The following is a 23065-nucleotide window of genomic DNA, read 5'->3' on the forward strand; positions in this document are numbered from 1 at the left end:
AGAAACTTTCATGAAAATTATCACAAAATCCCTGGACATCCTTGGAGTTCAAATATGTTCCCAACTAGACCAAATGCAGATAAAGAAGGAAATGAAAACTGGTTTTCCCTCTTTAGCCCCCTAATTATAAATTCCCAAACCAGACATGCTGCTTAAGTGGAGCTACAACCCATTATCCTTTAGAAACTGTGAATCAATGCATTGGAAGACAAACTCTTTCGGTGTCCCAGCACCTTAACTTTTAAGATCCATCACGTGTCTAAGGATAGAGTGCCCCCATATTCATCAGTTTTCTTAAAGAACTATTTCATCTAAATCAGCACAGAAATAATTCCAAAATAGACTGCTTAAGATATAAGGGTCTACAAATGCTGAAATATGTAGGATGAAAATGAAAAAGTCAGTGCTTACCTAGCACTGAACCTTTACAGTGTCTCTCTCTTCCACTACAGGTTTCTTTTAATTAGCGGACAGATGCTTAACAGTCTGTGTCCTAAAGACTGGGCTTCTCACAGAAATCTTTCTCCATTCTGATATCTTACAGAATGGGATCCCTGATGGAGGACCCCTTTATTCCCTTTGTATGGAAAGTTCTTCTGGTGATCTATTAAGATTTAAAGCTTTCTATCTTCTCCAGTAATTCCATAATACTTCTCAGCAGCAAAAGATTTGGGATCTTATTGTCATTTCATCAGTGTCTGTTTTCTCATGCTTTGGAAATGTAAATGGCTGAGTGTGAATCTTTCTGCCCAGGCAGTAAATAAATACTGTTAACTAATGTAAGCAACCATAAGGCAAAAAACTGTAACCACCTGTTAAGCAATATTCAAACCTGAGCATTAAGCTTTCTCGTACATAGACTCTAATACTCTGTACAGATTTATATAAATTGATGGTTTATGCCATACACATGTGGATTTAACTCTTCACTACTTTTGCCTGGGATGAGACACAGAGGAATCTATTTGGGGTTGTAAAGGACTTGTGGATGACACCATAAAAGTAATTGTAGGGGGGTATCATAGATGTGCATGCTTTGAAAGTTAGATCTAATTCTGTGAGCCTGTCTGCTGGTTCTCAGCCAAGTCAATTCTGCTAGTATATTTGCCTTATGTGAATATGTGGAAATGGAACAGTATCTAATAACACCATTTAACTATTCCAACAATCTTATGGCTTTGGATTTTATTTGTTTTCAAGTGTTTCATCCTTTACTGAAACTTGTGTCAGATAGCTGCCTTTTACCTGTTACCTGTTACCTTTACCATTCAATAGGCTTAATAAGAACAATCAACAATGAATAGTATGTGATTTGTATTTTAGCTCTTTAAATGTTAAAATAGAGCTTCAAAGCAAAATTAACAATCTTTGAACAATCACAGCAACTGGGAGAGGTGCCTGAGGGCTGGAATAAAGCAAATGTTGCTCCTGTCTTCAAAAAGGGCAGGAAGGAGGACCCAAGGAAATACAGGTTGGTCAGCCACACTTAAGTCTCTGGGAAGGTGATGGAGCAGCTAATCCTGGAAACCACCGTCAGATGCATGAAGGACAAGAATTCGGTTGGGAATAGTCAGCAAGGATTCACACAGGGACAGTCAAGCTTGACCAACCTAATAACCTTTTATGATGAAATGACTGGCTTGGTAGACAAGGGGAGAGCAGTGGATATTGTCTACCTTGGCATCAGAAAGGCTTTGGCACTATGATCCTCATAGACAAGCTGATGAAGCATGGGCTAGATGAGCAGTGAAGTGATGTGAAAGCTGCCTAAACTGGCAAGCCCAGAGGGTGGTGATCAGTGGCAAGAAGTCTAGCTAGAGGCCAGTTACTAGAAGGCTAACTCAGGGCTCAGTATTGGTTCAATTTATCATCTTCATTAATGATCTGGATCATGCAACAGATCATTAAAGTTTGCAGATGACACAATACTGGGAGGATATACAGAGGACCATCTTGCCATCCAGAAGGACATCAAAAGGCTGGTTTTCTCCTGTCTGCTGAAGAATTGAAAGCACCCAGAAAGTGTTCTTGCAGTATTACCCACATTTCTTGAAAACAGCCCTCTGCATGAGATGCATGTCACTTAAACATCAAGGGCACAAATTATACAAATATTCCAGGGTATCTTTGTATAATTTATTGGCTATTTATGAAACATACTTAGAATTTCCTCTTCAGCAGGCCTAAACAGCTTCACACAAACCTTGAATCCAGGGGGGTTTGTTTGTTTCTCTGCTTTCTGGAACTCATCTTGGCTGTTCTCACTCCCAACTGATTTCCATCCAGATAAAAATAGTTTTAAAAGATTGAAAATAATTTAAAAGATTTCTCTCTTTTTGTGAGAGGAAAAAAGTGCCCATTCTTTTCACAAAGTGAGAAACAAGGAAGCAAATACCCCTTCTCCAGCCCTTCAGAAGTTAATTCATTTTACATATCAGATATCCTTATATAACAGCATTAGTTTTAATTTGTTAAAAAACCAATTTTTATACTTTTTCATCATCGACCCTTTTTTTGACCTTTTTTTTTTCCCTCTACATTGCTCATAAGGGGAATTTAAGTAATTACATGAAGTCTCATAAACTACATCCTAAACAAAAGCAGAAGGCTAGATATAGGTCTCTATTTTGTCTCAGCTAAGCTGCTGAAAGATGTCTAGTGTTAAACCACATTTTGCTTCTGCTGTCTGGGAGGGAGGTGTAATATTTGCCCTGAAGGTATTCAACAACACATTCAAACTGAGAACCCTCTTCAGTTTTAAAGACACATTGTGTATTCTCTTTGAATGTAAGAATTAGAAAGTCAGAATGGGATGCATTTGTAGTCTTATGTGCATGCCAAAATTCAAATTGTTCTCCTGACTACAGCCTCCATCATAACACTGCTGCGGACTCTGATACACAGTTCCAAAGATGTCGGTATTTTTTAATGAAGTTCTTATCTGCATGTTTTGCAGATGAGGTTTGCTACATAAAGCAGCCTAAGAAAGGCAGCACGAAAGGGAAATACTGAAAAAGCACACAGCAAAAAGCATGTATCTGAAACCATTTCCTTCTGCATAGACTTACTATATGGGCAGCTGACTTATTTTGATAAACAAGTTCAAATATGCTAAAGACTGACCTTTCAGTTTACAAAAAGTGTGAATCTCATCAGCCATAAAGAAGAAATACAATATATGAGAGACTTACCAGAAGGAGGGGTGGGAGGAGGGGAGAAAGGAGCAAAACAAAACAAAAAAAAAAAAAAAATCCCAAAGCAATCAAATCACTGGGCATTTGCAATACGTCTACTTCATAGTTCTGGTTGCTTGATTAGGTAAAATATAAAAGATACATCCCAGCAACGCACGCTGGTGAAATTTATATGCTGATGAAATTTTCCCTCATAAATGTGTAGTTTTGTACTGGAGAATTAATAAGAAGCAATCTACAAAGAGAGTATGAAAAAAAACCCAAAAAAAAAACCCCAAACAAACAAACAAAAAAAAAAAAACCCAAACCCGACAAAAACTCCTTCTTTAACAGTTTGACTATCATCCAAAACCTGAATATGCTCTCTTTCTGTAGCTACATTTGGACACCTAACACCTTCCTTACTAAATCCTGTATTCTGATAACAGTAACTACTAGATCTCACACACCATACAATGTTTCAAAACAGTTTAATCTTTTACCAGCGGTTTTGTCTGTTGGCTGACGGCTGAGTGGTTGTCCAAAACACTGGTTTTCAAAGACAGCATGCTGCAATATTCATAAGTGTTTGAGCCTTATACCTCTTAAACATTTCTCCTGAAAGAATTGTGACTGTTTTTTCCTCCTTACCTTAAAAATACTCATACACATCCAGAATTTTCTAGCCCCATTGTACTTATTCACATCCCATTTGCAGAGTTTATCCTGCAAATTCCACTCTTCAGACTTTCCTGATCCAGTTTGTCCACAAAGTAACTCTGTTACTTCCCAACGGAAGTACATACTAGTCAAACAACTGGTCTGGCTTTACAAAAACTACAGGCATCTCAGAAATAACACAATCGTGGTAATATGTTTGGCAATAGACATTCCAAATACATATAAATTTTAGATTTTTCCAAATAATTATTTTCTGTGCCTATTTTTCAACTAAATATTATGGCCCATATATTTTGTGGCTGTTGGCAAAGCTGCAAAAATCTGAAAGTTTGCCCTTTCCCTCCACAAATATAGTGGCTTTTAACAATAGACTGTGGGTCAGGTTTTCACATGAAACAGTTGCAGTAGCTAGTACTACTAAGTGATTTTAGAATGATGATGATCTGATAACACCTCTGGAAAACACTATGGAGTCAGGCATGCTATACATAACCATCTTAAAAGTGCTTTTATGTATGGAAGCCAGTATGTATCAGGAATTTGTGAAAAAAAGCTAAATTTTTGCATTCTTCTCGCATGTAAAATACAGGCAAGTATATTTTTACATTGCAGTAAACTATTTATTGGTATTTATTTGGGCTAGAAAGTGCAAGATGACCTATTTGCCATCTTCAGAAGGTAGAAAGATTTACTTTTTATTTTCTTTTTTATATCCATAAGAGGAATATGTAAAAATAATTCCATTTAAACGGTGAAAGATGAGTTTTTAATTGGCAGCTTTCATCCCGTAAGGTATTTCTCTTTATCAAACTGACAAGCACTGTGATTAAATTTTAGGGGTATGTGTGTTTGCTGTTTTGTTTGTTTCTTTGTTTGCTTTCTGGTTTTTCTTTGTTTTGTTTTGTTGTTTTTTGGTTTTGTGTTTTTGGTTTTTTTTTTTTTTTTTTTTTTTGTTTGTTTGGTTTCTTCTGTTGTTTCTTTTCTTTGTCTTTGTGTTTTTTTAAGAAGGCCTCATTGAGAAATCTCTGACAGAGAGACACTGATTTTAATTATAGAAGGTTTAGTGGCAATATACTACTTTTAGTTAGGTTTACTCACAAAAGTTACCTTAGTTCAAAGAGGTTTACTCACAAAAGTTACCTCAGTTCAAAGCTGGAGTAAGTCTATTTGTTGAAACTATAACATATCTTGCCCAAGTACCTCCATAAAATGGCCAGTGGTAGAGGACATAGCACATCCACTCCACGCACCTACTCTATGGCTTGTCAGGCCTCACAGGAAAACCTTGGTCTGTCACATTCCAGGAAAGTGGTAGAATCACTGTCCCTGGAAGCGTTCAGAAACCATATAGATGAGCCCCTTGGTGATACGGCTTAGTGGTGGTCTTGGTAGTCCTTGGCAGGTGATGTAATGGTTGGACTTGATATTCAAGGTCTTTTCCAACCTAGTTGATTCTATGATTTGGCTTGTGAGTTCTAGTCAAGGGAGTTGTTTTATCTTTGTTTTCAGGAAAAATCTCAGATCCACCTCACAGAACAACAGCAGGACTGAAAATTTTGGGGAAAAGAATTGTTTCCATTCTTAGATTTAGTGGAAAAGCAGTAATTCTATTGCAAAACGATCTGATTTCCATCTCAATTTTCAAGTGCGCTTTTAGATAGTAAAGACTTAACCTTTGGGTGAGTCAGGCAAGAATACCACAGAGGATAATAGAACTGGATTGAATATACCGGCATTTCTGACACATTGCTCTGTGCTCCACTGTTTACTGTGACCTGGTAGTCAATAAATACACCCTGAACCTCAGTTTATAGCACAGGGAGCCCTGGAGTCCATCTCGGTTTAGAACTGTCATGGGAAACAGCTATTTTATTATTATTATTATTATTTTAATATGGAGTGAACAGCAGAGGAAAGAAAAAACCATCAGAAAATCAATTGGATGAAAAGTAATTTGCTTCAGATGCCAACGTTCCTACAACCATCTTCCCAAACACATAACTGACTAATAGTTACCTTTTAAAATCTTGTCAATGTTAATCTCAGCCTGCAAAACTCAGCTTTTGTAACAAATTAGGCCAATTCCACCTGTGCTAAAGTATGTGTTCTTGAAAGATTTTAAACTATATGGAAAGAAGTGTAACTACACAGGCTAATGCTCAAAAATCAAAAGGGATAAAACCTACCTGACTGTGAAAGTCTAGGAAAGAAGTAGTCATTTATGATCCCTTATTCATAATAAAAGATAATCCATGTGAAGCCTAATAAAACATGTCATTAACACTATTAGCCATGAGACCTTCTGAAACTCCCAATGTATCTGAAAGTGCCTGTGAAATGTAAAATCAGAAAATATATGTAAGAATCCAGGGGACTGGTTCAGCTATCCCAAAATGCAAATATTCTTAGTAAGGTAGGACTATAACACTGACAGAAATAAGAGTTAAATGTGAAGTTGTCAATAATTTCTCATTTTGTGCTACAAAGATATTCTGTTGAGCCTTTTAGCTAAAATCTTGTTGATATGTGGAATATGGCTTGTCATCACACTAGAGATTTGTGATGTTATAACTCACTTAATAAGAATGAAATTATACAGATGTTTTCTGAAAGAACATGGAATAGACTCAGAGCCCCAGTTTTGAAGCCATGAACACTAACCACCTCTTCCTTGTTTTCCTAGCTCCTGTCCGCTACTTTCAATGTGTCTTCCTAAATGGACCTAATGGATTTGGACTGCAATTTCCCACCAATCTCTCTCCAAGCAAGGAAGAAACAACTCACTCAAAGACTTCCAAGAGGAAGACAAGGAAACCAGGGCAGTAGAGAGTCTGAGTTCTGTGGTTGCTTACATTTTGCACTTTATATTTCCTGCAGAGGTCCACAGTAGTTACAACAGTGGTACTTGTCACTGCAGGAATGTGATACACTTGGACACATATACCTGGTAAGGTTTCCATGGGGCAGAAGCAAAAGAAGCAGTAATGAACTGTGTTTGGCAAAGAAATATAAAACTGCCCTGTTTCTTGTGGAAAAGCTGCAATGTTAACAAAGTGTTGACCTGACTGTGTGTGTGATCGTGTGTGTGTGTGTTTTCTTGCCTCTTTTGCTCTTCTTGTTTTAATTTATCTACCTGCTCAGCATTGAAGTGAGTCTGTTTTCCATTTAATCTTATCTAGGGAGTGAAATGTTGAATGTAGCTCTTATATCAGCAAGATAGCAAGACTACTTACAATCCTAAATCATTTCTTCTTAACGTTCAATCAAATTGCTGACAGGAAAAAGGCTCACTAAATCATGAAAATTTTCTTTGTGACTGGTGCTATTTTTATGTCTCATTGACCAGTGTAGCCTGAAGCTCGCACTTACTTGGAGCAGCTTAATATTGCTATCAGTAATTTGACTCCACAAGTCATGTTAATGACAAATATTTCTATAGAACCTGAGGCAGCAAAAGAATGGTCTGTTTGTGAAATACAAACTATTCACTTTCTAAACACTAAAGTGAGCACAGAAAGTGAAACAGCGTGGCAAAAGTGAGAAAAAACAGTGTTTTACCAACATGAAGTTTCCAAGAAACAAGTTAAATAATTTTAATGCTTCTACTTTTCTTCCGTGGATAAATCAGATTGACTTGCAGCGAAGACCATGAAAATGGACAAAATACCAGCCAACCATCTGCTATTAGCATATGTCAGATGAAAAGCTATGATGCGAGATGCCACTCCTTAAAGTAAAGTAATCCAGTTTTCCAACAGGTAAACATGTGAATTTGATATATCTCAGATCAGTGGAGGGGACACCAGGAGTCTATGAAATATCCAGGTAGTTGACGGAAAGGGCTTTCTCACAGCACAATACTGTTGATAACTTCATTGTGAAGGCCTCCATAGTCATCTGTGAAATCTGCTTTGGAGATGGAGCTGACAGCAATGATTATTCTATAGTAAAACGTCAATCTTTAATTTTCTTTCAGTGGGCCTTTTTATATTTCTAGTGACATTTTTTTCTTCCCAATTTGTGATTTTGTATATGTTATTACAGATGTTATTGCCATAGGTTTTTACTCTGAAAGCTATCATAAAATGAGATTATAACACTCTGAAAAACAGTTAATTTAAATCAAGACTTTATCTAATTCCAATAACCAGAACAAATATACTATAATATACTATAAGCCATTACTTTTATCCAGCTTCTTTTGGTAAAATATACTTTTATTTTTTCTTTAATCCTTAATCCTTTCTTCTCATTTGAGTTTGGTAATATCAAGAATATGTTCCAGATCTCATTTCCATCCACAATGTTTCAATTAGACATCTGAAACCTTTGGTAATATAAATAATTAATATAATTGGATAAGTGATATATAATCGGTCATTTATTGTTTCCTAATCTCAGTACCTGCCTTGAAGAACAGGAGAAGTAGGTCCACTCAAAGTGGCAAGAATTTTCCTCGTTAAATTCACCTGAAGACTTTACAAAAATTACTTGAATTGCATGGTTTTATTCAAATTACCCTGAAATAGTGCAAAAATATCCTGATTGACAGCCATTTGGGAAAATAAAGAATACAAACCTTGTTCTAGTGGCTGTGGTATGTTTTCCTGAGGATCCAAAACTGAAGGACAAACATTTATGTATGTACATTTCCTATCAATACTAAGTATATACAAATCTGAATAAAAAGACAAGACATTTCTCACAATTAGCCTGAAAAAAACCCTGAATCATTTGGCATTGTATTTATTCCTAATGAGCTTTTTGCAATACTGATCTTAGCTAGTCTTTTACATACTTTGTGGATTTCACTCTGACATATGAAAAGCTAAATGGTTGCTGCAATCATTCAGGATAGAACTTAATCTGTACCAAAATCACATATGTTCATCAAAATGGCTATTTAAAATACAACTGCATGCACAACCAATACAGACAAACCCACAATCTCCAATGACCAGTCTGTAGTCCAGACAATCAGGAAAATTACCAACAAGAAACTGATAGAGCAAGGGGCTGGTAACTGACAAAATGAGAGGAAATATAAAATGCCTTATGAGAGTTCCTGGGCAGGAACTATGCATAAAAGAAGAAGAATTTGTTAAAGATTCAGCTTTGAGAATGTGATATTTCTGCCACCTTTTGTTCTCCAGATGGAAGAAGCTCAAAGACAAATAAAAATATGAAGCATGGATTATTTATACACCTGAAAAGGTCACTAGATAGATACCTAGCTTTCATACCTTTCATTTATCTTAAGTTCTCCAAAAATTCCCAATTACCCAAACAGTCGAGGAGTCACTCATCTGTGGGCAAAGCCTCCTTATACAGAATGCACATCTCAATGCAGAAATCTTAGCCTTTCAATTAAACAATGTAATATGGCATTTTGTGGGTTTTTTTCTCTTGGTTTATGGATTTCTGTATATGCTCACTTCTTGTGATACATCCTCCACACAACAATCTGTTCTACAATACTTATATCTCAAGAACTGTGTTAGTTATTGCTATAAATACTTCTCAGGAGTTTTCTTCAATTTCCAGTCATATCTTTTATTGTGATAGAAATTAGGAAAAAAAAAAAATTAGAGCACAATTTTATTTTGCCTGGTCCAAAAGCCCAGCAACTTAATTTACTCAATTCTTCCTTTTGGAAAGCTATTGCAAAAAATTCTTTTTCCAGATATTACTTATTATGTAAGCAGAGGTTCTGTTCTACCAACACTTATTTTCAAAGCAAAAAATATGTCCTTGTTCACATGACCAGTGTGACCCCTGCTTTCCCTTTGTCTGTGGTCAGAGCATCCTTGCATCTGTAGAAAATGAGACTGTTTAGATTTTTTCTTAACAAGAACCAAAACAAAGTCCTTTCTAGATTTTTTAAACTGAAACTTCCTATTCATTTTCCAGCAGAATATCTAATGGTAATAAGCATGCCCATATCCTAAACTTTTGGGGTTTGCCTTAGTCACCAACACGAAATTGTATGAGGTAATATTGTCTAGTGTCTGAACCACCAAATCATACATTGTTAGGAGCAGAGCTAATAAGCAGCTTCTTCCTGATAAGTTTGATATTTGCATTTATAATTTTAAAGTTTTCTCTATTTCTCTCCTAAATTTTGCTCAGGAATACATTTAGTCTCCCATCTACCCCATTATAAGCTCCAGACAGCAGAAAAAAACGAACATTCTTTGAAACCAAATCACTGAACTGAAAAAATTTGGTGATGTTAAGGGGTAGACAGGAACACTTTAATCAGCTGGTTTTTTATTCTGTAGAGGCCTATTACAATATGAAGGTCTGTTCAATTTTGGACCTGACAAAGAAATAAGAAAATAAAGCTGCTAAGATTAACACTCCTACACACTTTCTAGCTGAATTGCAAAGATATAAATGCACATTTGTTGTGCAATTCACCTTCTGTGATTTTTTTTTTCTTTCAGAAGATAAACAACGTAAAGGAGTCATCTTGAGTACCACGCTGTTAAATTAGATCTTAGATTAGTTGTAGCACTTCAGTAAAGAAAAGGCAACATGAAGACAACTTAATAAGAACCTTCCATATATCTCAAAATATCTTATTTTCCTGTCAAAGTGATATGGTCACCCTTTTTCAAAACAATTGAAACTCTTTGTTCTCTCCTTGACCTTGATGTGAGTGGGTGTAAATCTGGCTTGTGAAAATTTGCATAAATCACTACTGCTTGGTGATTTTATAGAGTACGGAAGTCAATACAGTGCTCTGCTGAGATACGTATCTATCTATATGTGAGTGTATACATGAGTATACTATACTTGCATACCTACTACTAACATTTCAATTGAATTATATGTTCTCTCATAGATAAAATTAGTAAACCAGAACAAGAAAGCTAGAATGAGGAGTCTAATTAACTGATATTTTCAAATTCAGGAAAAAAAAGTAAAAAAAAAAAAAAAAAAAAAAAAAAAATTACAGATGTAGAAGATAAAATCTAATTAAAATATCTGCTTTTCTAAGAAGATTTTAAGACCTTAAATGTTTAAATCAGACAAATCTTCCTCCTTTCCAGTTAATTGTCAAGAGAGCTTTTCCCATGAATGCCTTGCCAACTCATTTATTAGCCCTGGGCACAAGCAACAAAAGTTAATAGAATTCTATAGACTTTAAGGACATTTGGATCCAACCCTGAATCTACTTTTTTAACTGATTGATAGTTTAGCTAATCATTTGGAAGCTTCCCCAAAAAGTAGAAGAGAAAACTGAAGTACTAAAGCATTTTTTTTTCCACATATTTGTTGTCAAAACAAAAGCAGAAAAGGCACTTGGAAAATTTGTACTGATGACGGTGACATTATTATATACTAAATGTCATGAAAGTTAAACTTCTGGGTGTTCCGATTTCTAGGAAATAAAACCAACAGCATGCCTCTAATTTGCCTGAACCTGAATGATTTAGGGAAAAAATAGTCTAACATTTTCAGTTTATGGCAGTGTTGTTGATGGCCTACAGCTTCAGTGGGTTATAATTAGTGAGAATAATAAATGCATGTAACCAAAGGCAGAAGTATTGTAAAAGTAATCCAGGCATGGGAGCGCAGTTCACATTTTTTAAAGGGATATATTACAAGTCCATCTGTTTCTGGGCAGATGTAGCATGGATGGTAATGATTGGCACAGTGTAATAAAAGTGTTTCTGCAATTTAATTCATATCATAAATGTTCCAAAAAAAGATGCAATAGAGCAATTAACAAGATTTAAGTATGACCCCATTTGACAGCTTTCATCCTTGTTGAGACCCCTACTACGAAGGGCTTCTATCACATGCAACCATTGTCAGCTTTCTGCTTCCAAGAATGTACCATTTTCTGATATCCTTTAGATATGTGTATATTACCGTTTAAATCATAGTCTTAACATTTGTTCTCTAATATTAATACCCTTTAAAAATAAAATCACTGGTTAAGACACAAAGAGTTTTAGAATGAAGCTGAGCATTTTACACTTGTGATGGAACTATCAGTTCTGAATTTTTCAATCAGCCACTTCTTTGCTTTTTCTCATATAAACTTCTTTACCAAAAATTTTCAGTTAAAGTTATTGAAGTCGTATTTCCCGAGCGGAGCAGCTCCGGAGAGGAGCCTCCTCCAGCCCCGCAGCCAGGGGAAACCCCGCGTCCCGCAGCCTCAGCTCCGAGCGGCGAGAGCCCCCGAGGGAGCCCCGAGCCCCCGCCAGGCCTCGCCCAGGAGCCGGCAGCTCGAGCGGGGCGGGGAGCGCTCGGCTCAGGCCCGGGCCCGGCCTGGGAGCTCTGCTCGGGCTGCCCCGGACAGAGCCCGTGCGGGGCGAGGCTGCAGCGCGGAGCTCGGGGTGTAGAACGGGCCTGCCCCGGTCTCGTGGGGCGAGGGTGCACAGCGGGCAGGGCTGCAGTCGTGCGCCCCGGTGGAGGCCTTCCTGCGGCAGGGGCTGAGCTGCGGGACGCTGCCGGTAGCGGAAAGGTGTCAGGGAGCCGAGAGGAAGCGGGGCTGCTTGCTCCAGGCCCGAGCTGGGCAGCGGCCACAAGCGTCCACCATAGCGCTTACAGAGAAGGAGGAGGGCATCAGTCCGGGAAGGTGGGAGCCAGTAACGGGAAAACAACAAACACAAACCAACAAACAAACAAACAAAAAAACAACCCAAAGGAGGAAGGGGTGACTGTCCTGCTGCAATCAGCGATGAGGCAGCCTCACCCTGAGTACTGGGTGCAGTTCTAGGCCCCACTGTTTAAGAAGAACATGAAGGTCCTTGAATGCATGCAGAGGACGGCAGCAAAGCTGGTGACAGGGCTGGAAGGCATGTCCTGTGAGGGGAGGCTGGGTTTGTCTGGTTTGGAGAAAAGGAGGCTGAAGGGTGACCTCATTGCTCTCTGCACCTCTTCCCAAGGAGGCGAAATGGAGAGGGAGGTGCTGATCTCACTGGGATCCATTGATCGGACGTGTGGGAATGGTTCAGACCCCCGCCAGGGGAGGTTTAGTGTAGACATGAGGAAGCATTTCTTTATGTAGAGGGTGGCCAAAATCTGGAATAGGCTTCTTAGAGAGGTGACCAATGCCCTGTGCCCATCAGTGTTTCAGAGGCATTTAGACAACACCCTTAATAACATGCTTTAACTTTTGGCCAGCCCTAAAGTGGTTGCGCAGTTGGACTTGATGATCATTGTAGGTCTCTTCCAGCTTCCAGTTTTTTTCTCCCTACTTCTTTCCGTAACATTGCGTGCTGAGGAAATTCTGTATGACATTTCTTCCCAGCCCTGCACTAGCAGGAGAGTATGGAACTCTGTCTGGGGACACTTGATGAGTCAACAGAGAGTTTGTGGGTCGGGGTTAAAGGGAGAACAGCTATGGGGGACATTACTGTGGGGATCTGTTACAGGCCACCCAATCAAGAGGACTCTGTGGATGAAGTCCTCTATAGACAGATAGGAACAGCCTCATGCTCGCAGGCCCTTGTCCTCATGGGGGACTTCGACCACCCTGATATCTGTTGGAGGGACGGTACAGCCCGGCACAGGCAATCCAGGAGGTTTCTCAATTGTATGGAAGACAACTTCCTCTTGCAAATAATAGAGGAGGCAACAAGGAGAAGTGCCATGCTTGACCTTGGGCTCACCAGCAAAGAGGGGCTGGTTGGGAATGTGACGCTCCAGGGCAGCCTTGGTTATAGTGATCATGAGATGGTTGAACTCAAGATTCTCAGGAAAATGAGAAGAGAGTGCAGCAAGCTCACTGTCCTGGACTTCAAGAGAGCAGACTTTGGCCTCTTCAGGAACATGCTTAGTAAGGTTCCATGGGACAAAGCCCTAGAGGGCAGGGGGGCCCAAGACTGTTGGTTGATTTTCAAGAATCACCTGCACCAGGCTCAGGAGTGCTGCATCCCGACTAGAAGGAAGTGCAGCAGGAGGGCCAGGAGACCTCCTTGGATGGATAAGGAGCTGCTGAGGAAACTTAGAGGGGAAAAAAAGAAACTTATAAAAGGACAGGAGGCCTGGGAAGAATGCAGGAATGTTGTCCAGGAAGCTGGGGAGCAGGTCAGGAAAGCTAAGGCCCAGTTAGAATTAAATCTGGCAAGGGATATGAAAAGTAACAAGAAGGGCTTCTGTAGGTATGTAGCAAACGAAAGACAGACTAGGGATAATGTAGGCCCTCTCCAGAAGCTATTGGGAGAACTGGCTACTCTGGATTTGGAGAAGGCTGAGGTTCTCTCTGACTTCTTTGCCTCAGTCTTCACTGGCAAGTGCTCTTACCACACCACCCAAGTCCTGGAAGGCAGATGCAGAGACTATGAGAATGAAGATCTTAAGCCCACTATAGGAGAGGATCTGTTTCGAAACCATCGTAAGAACCTGAATGTGCACAGGTCCATGGGACCTGATGAAATCCATCCATGGGTCCTGAAGGAGCTGGCGATCAAAGTTGCTAAGCTACTGTCCATCGTATTTGGAAAATCACGGCAGTCAGATGAAGTTCCCGACAACTGCAAAAAGGGAAATACAACCCTCATTTTCAAGAAGGGAAAATGAAAGACCCAGGGAACTACAGACCACTCAGTCTCACCTCTGTGCCTGGCACAATCTTGGAGCAGATACTCCTGGAAAGCATGACAAAGCACATGAAAAAACCTGAGGTGGTTCATGACAGTCAACATGACTTCACTAAGGGGAAATCCTGCCTGACCAATTTGGTGGCCTTCTATGATGGACCTACACAACTGATGGATAGGGGCAAAGCAGCTGATTTCATCTGACTGGACTTGCGCAAAGCATTCAACACTGTCCTGCACAACATCCTTGTCTCTAAACTGGAGAGACATCAACTTGATGGATGGACTACTTAGTGAATAAAGAATTGGTTGGATAGCCACACAGAAAGAGTTGTGGTCAATGGCTCAGTGTCCAGTTGGAGACCAGTAATGGGTGATGTCCCTCAGGGGTCTGTGTTGGTACCAAGCTTGTTCAACATCTTTGTGGGTGACATGGACAGTGGGATTGTGTGCGCCCTCAGCAAGTCTGCGGACGACATTAGGTTAAGTGGTGTAGTTGATATGATGGAAGGAAGGGATGCCATCCAGAGGGACCTTGACATGTTTGTAACATGGGCAATGCCAATCTCATGAAGTTCAACCAAGCCAAGTGTAAGGTCCTACACCAGGGTTGGAGCAATCCCAGGCACAGCTACAGGTTGGGTAGAGAAGAGATTCAGAGCAGCCCTGTGGAGAAGGACTTGGGGGTGTTGGTCGATGAGAAAATGAACATGAGCTGGCTTTAGTGTGTGCTCGCAGCCCAGAAAGCCAACCGTATCCTGGGCTGCATCAAAAGGAACGTGACCAGCAGGTCAAAGGAGGCGATCCTGCCCCTCTACTCTACTCTCATGAGACCTCACCTGGAGTAATGTGTACAGTTCTTGTGTCCTCAACATAAAAAGGACATGGAACTGTTGGAACAAGTCCAGAGGAGGGCCATGAGGATGTTCAGGGGACTGGAGCACCTCCCGTATGAAGATAGGCTGAGAAAGTTGGGGCTGTGCAGCTCGGAGAAGAGAAGGCTGTGTGGAGACGTCATAGCAGCCTTCCAGTATCTGAAGGGGGCCTATAGGGATGCTGGGGAGGGACTCATCATTAGGAACTGTAGTGATAGGACAAGGGGTAACGGGTTAAAACTTAAGCAGGGGAAGTTTAGGTTGGATGTAAGGAAGAAGTTCTTTACTGTGAGGGTGGTGAGGCACTGGAATGGGTTGCCCAGGGAAGTTGTGAGTGCTCCATCCCTGGCAGTGATCAAGGCCGGGCTGGACAGAATCTTGGGTGACGTGGGTAGTTTGTGGTGTCCCTGCCCATGGCAGGAGGGTTGAAACTAGATGATCTTAAAGGTTCTTACCAACCCTAAGTTTTCCTATGATTTTGTGAAATTAAATTGAGAGGCTGTTTGATACTTACTAAGATCACTGAGTAATCGTATGGAAGACCACCTCCAGTATTTTCATACACTTTAAAGATTGTTAAAAAAAAAAATAACAAAACAATACTTAAATCCAGAATCATATGACATAGATGTTGTCTTCTGAGACGTCAGCAAGAAATGCTTTCCGCACTGTGGATGACTTATTACCTGTTGATGGCTCAGATACCAACCACTTGAAAAGTACATTTAGTGGAGCTATGCCAACCGTATCAGCAATTTGAGGACATAGCTTTCACATTACTGCAAGACTAATATGCAAAGATGGATGAGAGTAAGTTTCTGTGTGTGTGTGGATGCAGCAAGGCACCTTTACTTTTAAGGACATGCGCATGCAGAGAGCACTCTCCGTCTGCACACGTTTGTAAATTCACAGGATTTAAACCTAAAATAAGCCCTTATATTTCATCCTGTGGCCTTTTATATAAAGTCCAATAACTCAAGCTAGACTAAAGCACAAATGTTTTAAGTCCATTTTGGATAAGCTAACAAAAGGTTTGTATATTAAGCACTCTCTTTTCCCCATGCTGTATGCATTTATAAGAGGTCTTAGTCTCCAATGCTGTTCTGTCCCATCTCTTCACAAACACAACTACTGTCATTTTAGTAATGGTTTATGTTAGTGTTCTGCCACTGACATTGATTAAGCTATGTCAGTTGTTATATGTGACTCTCAAAGTTGGATTTTGCCTACTGTGAAGACCCACAGGATGCAGAGATCTGAACAAATCACTTCACTGTGGTTCATTGATGAAGCTATTCCAATTACTTGTTTTACCTTGAAAACCAGATTTTTCCTACTGTGAAGATGTGTAGGAGGTACAGATTTGAGCAAACCCCATCACTGGTATTCTCCACCAGAGAAAAAAGTAGAAAAGCTGTAAAGCTTTTCATTTTGGAGCACTGACATATTTACCTAGGACACCAGCTTAGATTATATGAAACGTGCACACATCTCAACATTAACATTTAATGTTTGTATATTATAATTAACTGAATTAAATTGTTTTACAAGTTAGAAACATACTTTCTTTTAATGGCAACCTTCCAATGAATCCAAACCTGTGAGAAAGAGGCCTGGGAGCAAACTAATTAGTGAAGAATCACGTTTGAGATGAGTGAAAAATTGAAGGCACAAACATGAGTGCAGATGAGCTAATGAGATCTTTCCTTACTGAGGAAGGCTTTCTTCCGTTCTTTCTCTCCAGCTGAGAGGATATACCAGATATGCAAGGAGTTAGCTACCCCAGGAAGACATGAGAAGCAAGAGGACAGTGAAAGCAGATGAAAGCAAAAGGCAGGCTGAAGAGATATGAGGCAATGGGCTATTTGGTGGATATGGAACTCAAGAAACCATAAGCTCACTGCTACAAAGTGCATTTTCTATTCTTCCCTCAGACGGTAGCGTTCAATTTTGCAAGTATTTCTGAGAAGCTGTCTTGGGCTGTACAGTGCTCATGTTCAGTTTTATGAACAGAGAATGCATCCATTTCCCTTGCGAACCACAGAGAGGCTGTGTCTTCTTTTGTTTAGTCATTTTTTTTTATAATAGGTTTGATGGATCTCAGTCCCTGATCAAATCATGTGGTGTAGCCAGCATAAATCTGCAGCTATGCAGCTGAAGCTGACGGCCCTCTAAAAAATTAGCATTCTCTTTTCCTTCCTTTGTCTGGCAAGCACCCAAATACACCAAGCTGTCTCTACCATCTTCTACTGATGGACAGATATCACCCCAAACCACTTTGACTGTTAGTTCCTCTGGGGAGATGAGAATTGCCTCTTTACAGCATGATCCCAGTGCCATTTGGAAAACTGATGATCACGTGCTGGATAATTACTAGACAACAAAGACTTGCTTCTGTGATGTGTTGGAAAGCTAGACTCTTCCTGGGGACTGAACGACTGTTACCTCACAGGCAACAAATTAATTCACCCACCAGATACAGTCTTAAAAGCATATATGGAGATGGGGCTTATCAGTGTGTGAACAGAGTTATTTGCTTCATGAATATGTCCGAGCCAGGGACCCCCAGCTGGTACCAAACCAGCCATCCAGGCACAGTGCTCCTGGACTCCTTTAGGCTGGATGCACTGTTTATTGTCGTTATTAGTAACCATGATTTCCTGTATATTTGCAAAGGGCTTGGCATGCAACATGAACACTAGCATCATAATAATATATATGAATAATTATATACTAAGATAATGACAATTCAGCTAAAAATTCACTTTAACCATCATGATTCCAATGCATATTACTACATTAATTCTTGCCTTAACCTGAAAATTGACAAAAGCAACAGTCACTATTAAGCTCATCTAATTTAAAAATGGAAAAATATTTGGGATCACCCATAAAAATGTATTGAGTTCTATCCCCTTGTTCAATTTCAGTGGGCAGTAATTTCTATTATACCCTCACAGATACAAGAAAGGAAAACAGAAGTCCCCAGATCTCATCACTGTGCCTGACAGAAAACCAGTTGCTCATATCAGAGTTAATTAATTTTGCGCTTTTCTTTAATATGTCCAAAGGCATCTTCAGATGGTTAATTTTTTTCCATTGGAACAAGTGTAAGATATGCTTCTGTTCTTTTTTGTAAAAAAAAAAAATAATAATATCCCATGAGACAATGAAGTAGCTTAAATCTAAGCTTTAGGAAGAGACATACCAAACCTGATATCACATCAGTAAAACCATTTCTTTTCCCACAGCTCCTGCTGTAGCCTTCCACAATATTCTACAAAACATTTGTTCCACTGCCTGCTTCTACCAGTCACTCACGACAGAACAGAAAACAGTTCAGTCTTTATAACCATTACATGTTGAAAACCACAGCCCTGGACTTAGTATTTCTGCCTTTGTGCTGTACAAATTATAGCCCTATATAACAATACTAAGAATTCTCTACTTGAAACAAATATTCATATGTAATAAATCTTTTTTCCTGCAGAGTAGACACCATCTCTTCTAATCTATATGGTGTAGTACTTCGACAAATGTGATTCTGGTTGCTGACTAAAAATCCAGTGTGTGAGGATAAAAAAGGAGAAAGTGTGCATACTCCTCTCACACTCTTCAAATATCAGAAGAAAATAGAAATAATTAAACATTTTGGTTAAATACTAAAACATTAGAAATCTGGTTGTAAAGATAGTGAGTGTAAAATAGGTAGACTCCACAGAATTTTCAGAACTTTTAAAAGAAAGGCTAGATAAACACGTATCAGGACTCACACCATTATAGCTGATTCTGCCTAGGGGCAAGAGTGATCGCCTCACAATGTCCATTCTAGCTGTATGTGCTATGGTTGAGTTGGTGTATATCCTTAACATTTTTCTTGATGTAGCAATGAATTCTGAGATGCCAAGAAGTTATATGTTCCGAAACAGCATCTAGGTGCTTTTGTCAAAACAGTTGCATTCTGAAATTCAATACTATGGCATATTTTAAAATATATTTGAAAATAGTGGGCTACATTAAACTTATTTCTGGTAATTCAGATGTTACTGCAGTAGTAAAACCTCTGTGAATCCCAGTGACATAACTTCCAGAAACATTGACTAGCACCAATATCTAGAAATTAAATCCTGTTATTTAAGATTCCTGCATCTGGAATAAGTTCTGCATCTGCAGTTGCCCTAATTTGTACAGCCATAGAGGAATGAGGAAAAAAAAAAATCTGTATTATATATTTCTATTACTTTAGACTTTATGAGTGTAAACCCATAAAATGATCTGTGAACAAACTCTGAGACTCTGTTTCTGATTTCCCAGTAGGTCACAGTAAAGATGAGCTGCTATACAAAAGGATAACAGCTAAAGCTCAGAGTGAATACAGAACTGTATCACTCAAAGGAGACTTTGATGTGATTTGTCTCACTTAACTTTATCTCTGGTTTGTCAGGTGTCCAATCTAATGTAGTTGCAAAGTCAGTGTTAAGTCTGTAGTTAAGGAAGAGAGACTGGTCCTTATGACAGTTCACCTATTCTGCAATAAGTATCCAAGAGGTAGGATGAATCAGACATGAGAGGAACACATCTTTCTTCACTTGCTATATTCTTAACTGTCTAAGAGAAGACCTCTATAGCTTTGATAAGGATAAGGCAAAAGCTGTATGAAGTTCATCTACGATACTGTTATGCTATGTGCCTAATGTCAAAGCTAGAAATCGAAATGTTTTCAGTATACTACCATAATTCTGATGTATGGAAAAAGTACAATGCAGAACTTATCTTAGGTTTTAGTTGCCAAAAGTAAACGTATTCATATTAGATTTGGTGCCTGAGTGTCATTTCTTTCTTCTCACTCCCTCTCCTCTTTTAATTCCATGTCACCTACATGTCACAGAAGTTTCCACTAGACTTTCTAATTGGATTTTTTTTTCTTACTAATAGGTGACATTTTACAGAGACTACCACTACCTACAGAACTGTATTTAGTGAATGAAAATGGAACAAGCATAACTTGGATTTGTGAGTTTGTCTTTTTGTGGTATATGAGGTGGGAGAATTACAATACAAGGGCTTACTAATGTTGAACATATGTACTTTCATAACAGAGTTACTGCAGACCAAAACAATGAAAAGCCACCCCTGAGTACCAACACTGGCTACTAAGTCCCTGATCCTATAAGCAATGGGCTGCCTTCTATTTCTGTCCTCTTTTCTCTTCCAGAATGGAAGAAATTAACATATGAAGCAGTCTAGAAGAAAAAGCATATCCAACAGCCAGGTGGGATTCAAACATGAGCATAAATCAGTTCAAACCCTGAACAATATTTTTACCGTATCCCTTGACTGTCCCCACCCCTGCAAAACTATGTAGAATATAAGAATTATTTTAATTGTTCAGGACATTATAAAAACCTAAGAAGAAATCTCTATTGTTACTGCTTGTGTAGCTTTTCTTCCTTTGACCTACTACAATTGCTTCAAATTTACAGAGGTTTAAAACACCCATTTCCTAATCAGTGATTCATTCCTCTGGAGACATAGATGAAACTATGGCAGTGAATAATATTCCTGTTCAGGACTGAAACTTTGGCAAAGGCTTTCCTCTCAGCTTGAAAGCTTGAAAGCTTGAATTTACACTGCTAAAGTCAAGTGGAACATTTCCATTCTTCAAACAACTGGAAGGTCAAGTCCTTAAAAGTACAGCTGCCAGTCATGTGCAGTATGAAAAGCAGTGTGCCTCCCACCATGTGGATACAGAGCATTTGTCCCTGAATCTTTTCTCCCTCAATGGTGAGCTCCTCAGCGACACTGCTGGGGAGAAGAAACCTATGCTGAGCTATACTTACTCAGTTCATAGTGCAAGATGTTTCTGCTGTTTCAACTGTGTACCAAACATGATAAATTTAGAGCTCTGGTTGCATGGTTCTGTCATGCTGCCTACATCTTTAATGAAAGTGAACATATTTTACTCCTACCTTAGCACATTGTAACATCTAGAGTGATTTAAAAATATCATCTTCTCTGGTCTTTTTTGTTATCAGTGCCAACACTACATATGTTTTGCTTAATTTCTTGTTTCACCTGCACCATGCCCACTGGAGAAGTGAGCCCCAATTCTTCTCTTTAACTTAGAAAAAAAAAAAATACATATACCTGCTTTCATAGATATATCAGTCTGAGATAGATAGGCAAAGAGGGATCAAGAGCATGGAAAGTTGTGAGACAAAGGGAAGTCTGAAGCCTGTACCCCAGTATCCCACATCCTTTTTTGTTACAAAGAGAGACAGCTGTTTGACTGTCTTTCAATATCCTGATGTAACAATAATCGGTTGATACTCAATGTGTACAGAATGGAGAAATAATATAATTCCCTGTACAACATGTGGTAAAGATGATTATTCCAGCTGTTGAACCAGAAAGAAGGACCTAGATACATGAAAAAGGGTTTAAGAAAAATACAGGTCCATAAATGAAAAACTCGATAGATGCCTTCTTCTCTGATCTGATATCTTCACTTACCTACAAATCCATTTCTGACAAGTGTAAGACTGTCTAAACCTGTGTGAGGTATCTCATGGTCACCACAGCCAAATCAAGCTCCAGAAGACAGAGTAATACTGACAGTCCTCATAGGACCTAACCCAGCATGCATACTCAGAACATGGTTAACATCTAATAAATCAAACAAAAAAAACACCCTCCTGAATTTTATTGTACTGAATGAGCAACTACAGCTCTCAGTGCTGTCATTGACATTACTGTCAATGTTTCTTAAGCATGTTTGAAGGAGGTCTGAAGGAACTGGCTTCCTCAAAGAAACCGGTTTAAATGTGAGGTCACACAGTATGTGTACTCTAAATGGGTCTGCTAATCATCCCACCCCTAAATATTGCACCACGCTAGCATGAATTCGTGGAGACATTATCTAGACAGTTTGCCTGTAGAATACTAAATATGTCACTGATACTGAATATGTTACTGAATCCTGTATTTACAAGTCTAAATATGTTACTTTATCAGATTAAATCATCTTTCCATTCTAAAAGATTTTGATATTAGAAATATTTTATATGACTTACAGCTTTTCAGAAGATAAAGCTGTAAAAAGTCAGTTGATAAAGAGAAAACAGGAAAATAAAATTGAAAAATATTATTTCTCTTCATTTGCAGCTTTTTCCTCTTACTTTTCAATAGTTTTTTCCTTCACACTTTGTAGATAAACTTGAATTTGTACTAAGATCCCATGTGTTGGCAATCTCTGTCATAGAAAAAAAGTCATGAAGAGTAAAAACTATGTAATTTCAGTTATTCATGATAAATGCATTTGTAGTTTTAAAGTTTGCCTTGCAGGTACCCTTTCCAAGTGATTAAGGTATAATAAAGATAGTATAATACTGTTAAAGGTATCTATTACTAATTATTTTTGTGCTTGAACTTGTTCATTAAATTAATAAAATGTTCACTTAAGAGAGATACTATAATTGAAATCAGTGACTAAGACTTCTTTAATATATCCAGACATTCTTATTTGGCATTTTTGTGCTGCAGATAAGGAATAGTTCCAAAGAAACACCAATTGATTAGCAAAAAGCAGGCAAGTGACACATAATTTCTGAATCTTGTGTGCTTCATTTAGCATATGATAAATATTATATAAATTTTTAATGTGTAGACATGAATAATGTTTAGTATTTTTTTTTATAACATGTAGTCATGATAAGGCTCTCCATACATGCTTTGCTTATGGAGTATATTCAGAGAAGCATGTATGTGAAGGGTTGTT

General features: G+C 38.7%; 1 protein-coding gene across 2 annotated transcripts in view; it reads left to right on the top strand.

Moving 5' to 3' along the window:
• The window catches only part of TRDN (triadin), a 227868-nt gene extending 221188 nt beyond the window's left edge, over positions 1-6680 (top strand). For both annotated transcript variants that reach the window (XM_065680964.1, XM_065680963.1), the window contains exon 40: positions 6538-6680. In XM_065680964.1, coding sequence (XP_065537036.1) covers positions 6538-6680 — 143 coding nt within the window. The remainder of the gene's footprint in view (positions 1-6537) is intronic.
• Positions 6681-23065: the final 16385 nt, after the last annotated feature.

This window comes from Lathamus discolor, chromosome 5, assembly GCF_037157495.1.
Source record: "Lathamus discolor isolate bLatDis1 chromosome 5, bLatDis1.hap1, whole genome shotgun sequence".
Lineage (NCBI taxonomy): Eukaryota > Metazoa > Chordata > Aves > Psittaciformes > Psittacidae > Lathamus > Lathamus discolor.